Source organism: Centroberyx gerrardi, chromosome 10 (assembly GCF_048128805.1).
Source record: "Centroberyx gerrardi isolate f3 chromosome 10, fCenGer3.hap1.cur.20231027, whole genome shotgun sequence".
Classification (NCBI taxonomy): domain Eukaryota; kingdom Metazoa; phylum Chordata; class Actinopteri; order Beryciformes; family Berycidae; genus Centroberyx; species Centroberyx gerrardi.
Genome location: NC_136006.1, coordinates 23,317,504 through 23,328,964, shown reverse-complemented (window position 1 = coordinate 23,328,964; position 11,461 = coordinate 23,317,504). Strand labels below are relative to the sequence as shown.

At 43.7% G+C, this 11,461-nt stretch overlaps 1 protein-coding gene across 1 annotated transcript; it reads right to left on the bottom strand.

The window, feature by feature from the left end:
- Positions 1-28: 28 nt before the first annotated feature.
- On the bottom strand, positions 29-5,095 carry serpine3 (serpin peptidase inhibitor, clade E (nexin, plasminogen activator inhibitor type 1), member 3). Its single transcript, XM_071922478.2, has 9 exons — positions 4,936-5,095; positions 3,761-4,088; positions 2,071-2,304; positions 1,664-1,906; positions 1,061-1,259; positions 817-917; positions 573-656; positions 321-404; positions 29-214 (listed from the first exon to the last, which is right to left on the bottom strand). The coding sequence occupies exons 2-9, from the start codon at positions 4,023-4,025 to the stop codon at positions 162-164; spliced, it is 1,263 nt and encodes a 420-aa protein (XP_071778579.1). The 5' UTR covers positions 4,026-4,088; positions 4,936-5,095; the 3' UTR covers positions 29-161.
- Positions 5,096-11,461: the final 6,366 nt, after the last annotated feature.

Genomic DNA, 11,461 nt, shown 5'->3' with positions numbered 1-11,461 from the left:
TATTAAAATTTTATTTACAGATATATATACAAAAATATTGTCCCTCTTCCTGAAGTGTCTGTGGAGCCTCCTGTTGGTCCACAATAAATACCGGTAGTGAAATGGGGGTAAGGGGTAGGTGTGTGTGTGTGAGGTGTTTGGGTGTAAGAGTCTCTTGGAGCCTAGGGTGCCTGGTCAGCCGGGTTCATCACTCGTCCCATGAACAAGATGGATCCTGAAACAGAACACAATAATAAGGTTGCAATGACTTGCTTTCAGCAGCACTCATCACAAACAATAGTATGAAATCATTTGAGGTATGACCAATGTAAAATAAGTACCTGTGCTAACTTGTCGCAGAAGAAACAAGAACGGCCGGTCAGCCTTGAAAACAGGAGCACGGGATCGTTTGAGTAGCACCATAGCTGCAAGGCAGAGAAATTCCTTTTAGAAACCTTGTGCCATGAACTTAATGTTGTGGGTGGAGGTGAGTAAGATCGCCTTAAAATGGCATATTTGTATAATTGTTCCATATCCCAGCATTAATACAGGTAGATAACTCAAAATTCATTATTATGCACTACATTCCTCACCTGTAGCAGCAGCTGCCTTTGTCCCATCTTCTGTCACTTCTATCCTTGTTTCATGGAAGGCATCAGACACGTAGAGACCCTCCACTGTAGGGAGAAACATTGTGGTATGGGTTATGTTGAAAGCAATGCAAATTAAAGTGATAATCTACTGGATCTTAAATGTATTCCATGCAAATCTGAATAAAATAGATTTTAAGAACTGGTATATAAAGCCATACTTTGAATGTGTACTTAAGTAATTTACCTGATATGCCAGTGAAGTCAGCTACTGTCGGGTTAAAGGCGTCACTGATGCCCATGGAGGGTAGCACCGACCTCAGGTTAAACTTGTTCTGCATTCTGAACCTGTAAATGACAGAGAGAAAAGAGTTAGTATGCCATCTCCATCTATGCTGAAAAAGCCTGACTCTTAATAGCGTCTGTTGCGGTGGTATTTATATTCTTGGCATCATCCAACACACTACTATAACCCAATGGATGATCTTCACCTGGGTAGGAAAATGTCCATCTTGATTCTGCGGAGACCGGTGTCCCAGGAGGCCAGTTGGCGTGGGGTGAGCTGGGACTCCAGGGAGGACAGCGGGGTCTTCCTGTCACTGGGCAGGGCCACCAGCAGGCTGAGGGAGCGGCCCAGGTAGGGCAGCTCCAACACTGTGTAGCGCTGCTCTGATGCTGTCCGGAACTGACCTGCCAGGGAGGGGAACAATTCAAACCATTCAAGAGGTGTACATGTTGACAGGACTACTGTTCTGCCTCAATCAAAGTAATTTTGTTTGTGCTATTTCAATAACTCAGATTAATTCCAATGAATTCAATGATAATGTTTGATAGGTTTTTTTCATAAAGCTATAATGCTATATGATCCTGACCTCTGTGATAGCATCTTGATTTAGGTTCAGTAATTGTATTATGCGTCAAATGGTTCCTTTTAACTATATTCATGCATTCATAATGGCTGCTTTGGCAAATTACATCAAAGCACACTGAAAGACAGGAATTAGTTCTTTGATTGCTTGGTTGCTTGGTTGCTTGGTTGATTGATTGATTGATTGATTGATTGATTGATTGATTGATTGATTGACATCTCTTACCAAAGTTGACCTCTGTAGCCTGGTACATCATGGGCACCTTGATGGCACTTCCATCAGAGAGGGTGAAGGGCAGGTTCTGGGTGTTGATGAAGAGGAACTGTTTCTGCCAGACCCCCCGGAAGGCCACCCTGTTGACCAGGGCCATCTGCAGCCGGTGGCCCCAAAACAAGGCCTCTCCCTGGGCCTCGCCTGAGCCTGAGAGCTCCCCGCTGCTGCTTCCGGCCTGGAGGGGCCAAGTCTCATCTGGGAGTTGACGAGGGAAGGTCAAAGTTTAACATAAAGGGCACGAGATCTGCAACTAATTTCTGAGAAGTCAGTGATCTCCAGCCCAATGACTCAAGTGAGGCAATGAACAGAGCAAAAGCATTTGTAAATACACCCAGGAGGGGTAAGGCTGTATTGCTTACCACTGCCATGGTTGTGTCCCCATCGCTCCAGCTGGCTGTGAGTGTGGTTGGGCTGGCTGAAGTTGGCACGCACCAGGCTAGTGTTGGCCCAGTCTGCTGCATGTTGTGTAAACTCTGTTAGGAGCTGGACGCCACTCTGGATGAATAAGGCACAGGCCTGCTGTAGCCACACCCCCTGACTGCTGTTACCCACATCTCTCTGAGAATGCAGCAGGAAGTCCTGCACCTGTACATCTGTGAGACAGGAAGAGACAGGGAGAGAGATCAGAGGTCATGCACTAAGAACTTTAGGAACTGTATGAAATTTAGAAAAGCTGAGGGTTTAGTTCAAAAATGTTGTATATGTTTATCCCAAGAGTGGCTGAAGCATACATCCACAGAGCTATGGAACAACTGAAAAACTCTAACCTCTTAACATCAAGGTTAAAGCATGACCTTGTTCTACAGCAGTATTAGCATCCATCAACCATTTGTAACATCAGAGCTTCACAATTATTACTGAAATACAAAACAATGAGACTAGTTTCAAAATCTCTGCTAGAGAATGCCTTATAAAATCTCTACAACAAAAGAATGATCACTTTAATGGAGACTGGGACTCAACTTGACAGCTTGGAGCTTGCTTCACTCCTTTACAATCAACCCCTCTTATTTCCTCCTGAATGAAGCGAGTAAAATGAATGCACGCCATGTTCCAGCAGGATGATGCACAAACAAATGCCTATTTGACTTGATTTGAACACTGCTTAACACATTCTCTCAGCCTGGTGAGCACTGTATACCACTGGGATGCTATCATCTGAGAAATTCCTCCAAATTGAACTCAGACTCATATTCTTGGCATCATGACTGCAACGTTTCCACGAGTGCACAATGATTATGAGACACAATACAGCAGTTTCCAAAAGCACTCACTGTATAATGTGATTTCTACTGAGAGGTAGCGTCTTTGCTTTCCTTCAAACCATAGTGCACAGTTGCACTCTATGACATGTCACATGACTGACTGTCACTAATCTGAGTATCGACACCAGGGATGGAAGTTTTACTAACATGCATGCATAACTCATAATTTTCAGGTCAGGCTACTGTAAAATGATCCTTACTGGACAGACTTTCTTTTAGAATTGATGGAAAAGCCAAGGTAACAAGCTAAGTTAGAGACCAACATCATTACATTCCCTCCCTGAGTGGCGTGTATGATCACATAGTTATGTGACATGAGGTGACAGCAACATCAGTTCCGACATATACCATCATACTCCTCTTTGTTTTCATGTGTTTGTAATGCAACACATTGACCTCTCCACCCCAGAGTCCCTTCGCCTCGCCCCGGGAGTGGTTAATGAGATTAGAGTTGGTGCGGAGGCAGGTATTATGGCTCCAGACACCACTGTGCTCTGCCCTGGGCTGCATGGCCAACAGCAGCACCGCTCCACACCACCTGGTACCAACAGCACAGCACTGAAGGAATCCTGGCCCTGTACGCACTGCGGGCCGCAGCCAGGCCACAAACAACCACTACGACCAGACGTAGCGTAAAGTTCACCTAACCCTACCTGAACACAAGCTGTATTTTGTACAGATGAGTGTAATGAGACAATTTCCAAGGGTGCTCCATGACGACAAGCTTTGCCCTTTGACCTCTCGATCCAAAAGTGTGACTGGTGGACTTGAGGGGGAATCCTACCATTCACGTTGTATCCGAGCGCTCCCTCCAGTTGAGCCAGCGTGTTCCCCCTGGCACCGAGCTGCAGCAGCCCCAAGGACAAGGAGACGCTCACCGGTGACACTATCAGGTTGGAGTTGTTCTCTGTCTCTGTGAGCGTTTGGTAGAGGCTGACGGCAAACCTGGTGTGCAGCTCTCCCATGCTGTCCTGAAGACTGCCGTCGCAGTGGCTTCTCTCCACCAACCAGAAGCAAATGAAGAGTGAAGCCACTGGCAGGCGACACATGGCCTCAGTGTTGCAGGTCAAATGTCCAATGATGGTGTAATAGGAGATCCAAAAAAGAAATCCCTGTATGACAAAAAACACAAATTAACCTATTGACTCCAACATGTAGGCACATGGAGCTCAGAGCCAGTCTGCCCCTCTTATTGATTACCTTCAACATTCAAATACAGAGATGTGGCACTTCATATTGAGACTCATGTGTGTTCATTAAACTTCTCAGGGTGAGTGAGCCTGACTGTGTCAACAAAGTTCTTCAACTCCACGGCCAAAATTACATAGTCAAATAGGTTGTGGTGCATAAAATCCATCAGAATTGAACTGAAATATCCTAGAGTGGCAACATTTTAACAGCATACAGTAGTCTGTAAATCTCAAAGCATTTTCTTCCTGTATGTCACACTGGGACAATAGTCAGCATTTATTAATGCAGAATAGGAGATTACTGTCAATGAAGCCAATCTCATTATTAGGTAGCTTTGTATCACCTATGTCATGCGTGTCCTACTCTGATATGCACAAATGACATAGTTAAGTACAATTGATTTTTCATCTCCCCTTATAGCAATCCTATACATTTTAGAGCCATCATAGCCAAACTATAAATGCCTAGGAATGTGATACCATAGGTGAGATGAAAAATAACATAAAGTACCATAAGGTTAGAATAAACTCAATAATGAGCACCACAGACACATTACAAGTCCCTGTGGCAATATTATATGAACATTATAATGATGCCATAAAAAAAGATACTAAGTACCATAAGGTCACTGTAAACTCACTATTGAGTGCCACAGTCAGTCAAGACAGTCATTTAAAGTCCCTATAGGAACATTATAAGAATATTATAGTGATTTTTCGCTGGAGTCCTTAGTGGTGCATCACCTCAGGCGCAAATGATGAAACGTACCTTGCGGACAGGTGAGGCAGTATCCGTTTAACTCCAGTTGTTCTCTCTGAGTTGCACCATGAAGGCTTGTCCAGAGGTGTTGTGTTGACTCCTACCTCTCTCTCTCTCAGTCTCCTGTCACTACGTTGGCGCTCCTGTCTTTGCTTATTGAGGGAGCCGGTAGTCATAAGACCGTGTTTAAAGGGGAATGCTCCGTGTTTGCGGTCTCCGTCGGCGACGTCCGTACCACTCGGCCGGGATTCCTGCCTCCGCGGCGCTATAAGGAGCCAGGCGGAGGGAGGCATGTCACCGAGCAGCAAATCCCAACACGACACTCACGAGCACGCACGCATGCATACAGGGTCTCTCTCTCTCTCTCTCTCTCTCTCTCTCTCTCTCTCTCTCTCTCTCTCTCTCCCTCTCGTAGTAATATTCCTATGGACTTGTAATTATGTGTTGCTGTGATATTTAATTTATTATAGACTTACTGATGTTTTTTGTTGTCCATCCCCATCCATGCTTAAGGCAACATGGCTCATTTAAATTGCCTCAGAAAACTGTTCATGTGTCATCACCTAGGCTACAATCCATTGGACTCTAAACTTTTATATTAGTGATGATAATGAGTTTAGGGCCACAGACTATAGGAGTAAATAGTGAGTTTATTGTGACCTTATCGTGCTTCGTGGTATTTGTTTTTTATCTCCTATAGTATCACTATAATACTACAAGATAGGCTATCATAGAGTAGCCTATATAGTTCATATTTTGCTGTGAATATTGTAGGCCTATTGTATCTTTCTAGGCTACTAGCGCACGCACACACACACACACACACACGCACACATACACACACACACACACACACACACACACACACACACAGAGAGAGAGAGAGAGGGAGAGAGAGAGAGAGAGCGAGAGAGAGAGAGAGACAGACAGACAGTAGTTGTTATACAAGTCGCTTGGTCTTTTGTTGTGATGATCAAAAGACATCCCTACTGGAATACAACGAGCCGCTCTGACCATCAAAGTGCTGCATCAGCATTTCTAATTGGTAGGCATTACTCTATGGAATGTGCCATTAAATGAGGACTCATCATGGACATGCTGCTTCCCGGACACATGGCCACATGATGGATTTAATATCTCAGTAGTCACAAAGCCTTTTATCAGTGCTTTGTAAAGACATGAGCAGAACAAAGCCATTTTTCACAAATATTTTTTGGAAGAGGATTTTCAGTGAGTAACCCACCTCTGTTTTCATTGCTATTTTTTATTTATTAAGTTTACTAAACCAGGTTAGTCTGACTGAGATCAAGAATCACTTTTTCAAGGGAGACCTGGAAAAAGCAGCATCAAGAGATGGACAATGCAATGCAATTGCTGTTGTTGCAAATTATTGAGTCTGCCACAAGATCCTTCATTATCAGTTTGAACTCACCAAGAGAGAGCAGCTCTTTCAGCTTTAAATCATTTTGCAGTGGGTTCCCTGAAGAGGCAGCAGAGCACATCATGGAACTTTTGTCTAATTCAGTTTTGACCTTAGGGACAGAACAAAAACAAATCCTGTAATATCCTGTGTGTTTAAATACAAATCTTTACTACAAATACACAATGGGGCACTTTGTGAGTGGCAGGGCAAAGAACACATGCCTGTGCATCTTTTTCACCCTATCTGTGCACATACATGACCCTTGTCACTAGTAGGAAGACATATACAGACTAATCTGAAAGAATATGAAGAGAAGAAAATGAAGCAGTGGATGATAGTATGCCCTGTAATTCACCTAAAAGCAATCTGCCGTAGAGCACTGTCCCCTCAACCGACCCTCTTAATTGGGGACATGGCAGTCAGCATAATAAAATGTGGACATTTTTTCCCATGAAGGACAGACCATGATTGGTAGCCATCAGGTATTTGGCTGCTTTGTCTAACAGGGATTCCGCCCATTACTGGACTTGACTAATTAGTGGAGCCAGCTCGGCTTCATTAAATGGAGTCGCCACATTCTTCGAACCCCGATGTCCCAACTCCGGACGCAGGAATTTGGAATTTTAAGGACTGGGATGGAGGAGATGAGATGTCATGGTAATTGACCAAAGACAATTGTTTGAAAAGACGCCAAGATAAACAACAGCTTTCATCTTGGTGGTTGAGAGGCCTTCAGACAAACACAATGTTAGAGCTGGAGGGAGAGAGAAATAATGATTTGTGCTCTCCATTTCTGATCCCTGGACCAATTACAAAGCAAGCTCCCGCTGGACTGAGGGGGTCAACGTAGAGGGCAGTTCACTCTTGCTGGAGTGCAGCCCTTGACTTGACAGGCCCTGGAGACTGGAGATAGTCACACTTCACTTTGCAATGCAGGTATTAATGTGGAATTGGCATTGTTTCATTAGACATGCTCACAATAGCAACAGCAGTTTGCCTGCCACTTGGTGAACCCACAGCCATGCCAAGCTGCAGTAGTGACCTTCCATGCCAATCACTTTACCAGGCTATAGCAAGTACTGCTATACTACTATAACACTGAGGTGAGGTTTAAAAGCCTTCAGTGGTTTGGTACAATTAGAAAATACCCATTTGTGAGGACATTTTAGCCAGTCCTCATGACAGAACATGTTTATTTCAGGGTTATTGGTTGGGGTTAGGAGTTAATCAAGTAATGCAAGTCAATGGAATGTTCTCACAATGATACCAATACTTGCGTGTGCACGTGTGTGTCAGTCTGTGTTTCCAGGGGATTACTAGAGAATTTCTGCTCCCGTAATATTTCCAAATATGTACGTTGATGAGTGTGTCTGTGTGTGTGACTCCGAGATGCCTCCGCCTTTCCCCACACGGCAGCAATTTAATCCCTACTAGCGGTGACTGTCCCCAGGCTCTCCATTCAGAACCCTCACCCCCAGTCCCCCAACCCCATGGCCCTTGACCTTATAGAGCAGATGATCATGAACAGAGGAGGAGGAGGGTTCACAGCATGGAATTGCCACAAAACCACAGGAACTCTGTACGGTTTCCTCTTCTTTGAGTTTCATCCAACCAAGAAAAGAGCACATCTGGTAAAAGAATTGCCATGTGTTCTGTAAGTAAGAGAGGGAAGGAACGAGAGAGAGAGTTCATAGTGTGTTCCCTGGCTTAGGTTTGTGCAATGTTCTGTAAGAATGAATGAAATGCAGACACACAGGTGCATGTAACATATGTCTATCAACTGCAAGGCACACACACACACACTCAAACCAGCCTATATGAAACCAAAGAGTACATAGAAATATTATAGTAGAGCACAGAGTGTAGTAAGCAGAGATGCATGGTCTGCTGGCTGCGTTGGAGTGACTTGTTCTGGCTCACCTCTTATGCCCTAGTTCCCCCCGGGCTCCTGGGCCTTTGGGCAGGGAGGGATTAGAGGGGACGCTGGTGCGCGGGGCCGGGCCGGGCCACAGCGAGGCCGGCAGCGCTGTGAGCCGGTGTCGCGGGAGCGATCTGCCAGGTACGCCGCGGAGGATTAGAGCCACAAGTGCTGGCACTGGGAGAGGGGCGACGTGAGGGGACGCATCCCACTTAGGCTACACCTCGCGGGAGCATGGGCATGGGTTGGCTCCCGGGACCATGGGAAAAATGGTTGGGATTGTGCAGAGCTGTTTTGACCAGAGTGGAGTGTCAAGACATTAGATCAGAAATAACATTTGGAAATACTTTATGTCTGGTTAGGGAATACCCTGCATGTTCTTTGGTGCAGCAAAAAAAAAAAAAAAAAAAGATTATGGTTACAGCAATGACAAGGTCTGTGAACATGCTGGCTATACACAGCTTTAATAGTATATCACTAAAACCATAGAGGCCTTGCTTTATAAGGCATTTGAGAATCAGCTTTCTGCATGACGCCAACAGACTCAACAAACTGATCCGCAAGGCCAGTGACGTTGTGGGGGTGGAGCTGGACTCTCTGGCGGCAGTGTCAGAGAGGAGGATGCTGTCCAAGTTACGTGTCATCTTGGACAATGTCTCCCACCCACTCCATGACGTGCTGGTCAAGCACAGGAGTACATTCAGTGCAAGACTCATTCCACCGAGATGCACCACAGAGCGCCACAGGAAGTCATTCCTGCCTGTGGCCACCAAACTTTTCAACTCCTCCCTCAGAGTGTCAGACACTCTGAGTCAATAGACTGGACCTTGGACTTATTTCACCCCTGTCAGCAGCTTAATAACCCCATAATTTATAACTTATATTTTAAACTGTGCAATACTGATTCCGGTAATAATTTTGTGCAATAATTCAAAAACAAAGGGGAAGGAAAAAAGCAGGAGTGAAAGGTCCAGGTCAGGGACTTCCTCCTACTCCTCCTCCCCCACACCCACCCACAAATTTCTTATTTTTCTATATTATTGTTGTTATATATTGTAGTATAATGCACATACTTTACATATTTTTATTTTATTGTAGTATAATGCACATATTTTACATATTTTTATATTTATTTTCTTATTTCTATTTTTCTTATAATTTCTTATAATTTCTCTATACCTATATATATTTCTCTTCTAGAATGTGAGCAACTGCAACGAAACCCAATTTCCCCTCGGGGATCAATAAAGTATTTCTGATTCTGATTCTGATTCATTCTGAAATCAGTGTGGTTGTGGTAGCCACTTTTGCTGCACTAGCACCATCTGCTGCCATTTGGTACTGCAAGCTTATTGTTTTCTGCAGCCAAGGACCAAGGGTAATTGATACCCTTGGTGGCACCTGCCGCAGGTGGGTAGACCTTGTGTTTGGACTTTTAACCACTTTTTTGGTTGTGTCTGTGTGGACTATTAAGTAGGTGGTGATAGCACATACCACTGGTCTCATTGTGCCAAGTACAGTCAATCACCCACAGACTGTATCTGTAGGAGATAACTCTTTGGGGGAGCAAATTAAATCATAGCATTTTTATGGGTATGATAGCATAATATTTTATTACCATTACCTGCTTTTACAAAAACATTTATGGCTCATGATTGGACATTGCAGCTGCATAAATGCCACTTGAATCAGTCTGTTGAGAGAGAGAGTTGATTTGATTGCTGTTGAAGAAAGCCTTTAAGATTACTTCATTGTAGAAAATGTGTAAAACTGGTCATCCTAACTTTATGCTATTTAACACACTATGTAACGCTTCAACTTGGAGATAGTTATGTAAACCAGACTTCTTTATGTGTAGCCTCTGCACTGTGGAAACAATAGATTATTCAACCCTTTGTTCTGATTGGCCCATGATGACATCACCTCTGCAGAGCTCAAGGAGTCCTCACCGTGACAACCTGTGTACAGGCTACTGTTATGGGATTTCCCTCTTCAGACTGTATAGAGGCCTCACCAGCAGACCCACACCTGTTGAGGTGCTTACATGCAGCAGTGAGACAGGGATGTGCTGAAGCAACACCTTGTTAAAACTCTCCTCAGACACACAAGGGAGCCATTACAGACCTCACCACAGAAACAAATCTGACAGCCCAGTGATACTGTGCCAACAACAGACCCACATCCCTTTGCTCTTGAAACAGGTTTTAATGAATTAATTGAATTCATTCATGTATAATTTAGCTTGAAACCAAGATGCAGGTGTTTAATGAATACAGACATAATTGAAACACAGACTAATGTGGAGAGCTTATATGTGATCCTGATGTAGAGTTAAAACCTTTAGTTTAAAAGTTAATCACAAGAGGGCACCATTACACTGAAAGACACAGGACAGTCTTGTAGAATATTCCAAAATTCCTTTTCCTTTCCACTCTTATCCTTTATTGCATTTTTCTTAGCCAAATAATTAGCAAGGAGCTCAAGCCCATATGCTCCTTTTTACCTGTCTTAGTATAAACATGCCTCACTTTCCCCAAACAAATAATTTTATTCAATTGTTTCAGCCGGCTATGCTCATCCGCACAGGATGTTATTGCCCTCGCAAAAACTAGGTTAAAATCTACAGCTAGATCATCATCCTGAATAAATAAAACATCTGCAGGATGTAGAAGAGCTGGGCAAGGCTGGAAAAACCACTAAACTTCATGTCAATACTTGCAGATGAAATATTTATTAAACTCCCTCAATCAAAAGATTAAATATACAAAAGATATATTTCTATGAAGTTATTACTGCTAACCAGCACAACTCTAGGCCTGTATTGAGTTCCATCGATTGCCTTTTCAACCTCGCCCCTTCTTACCTTCTTGTTTCTTCGACCGCTGACTGTGAGTTTTTAGCCTTTGATGTTGAGAAGACTGATGGTATCAGATCTCAGATCCCTCCTCCTGTTGCTCTGGCTGATATACCTTGCTCCATGCAGTCTGGACTTGTTAAGCCACTTTTTGCACAACAAGCCCTTATGGATTCTGTATCAGATATGAAATTTCCCTTCAGTGTCTTTGTTATTATTCCCACTAAATCCTTCAGAGAGGCTATGAGGGCTACAGGCTCTGGCTTGCTTTATTTGGCTTTTATTTATTTTTCATCTTATTGTTCAAAAAGCACTTATAACACTGTTATGAAATGTGCTA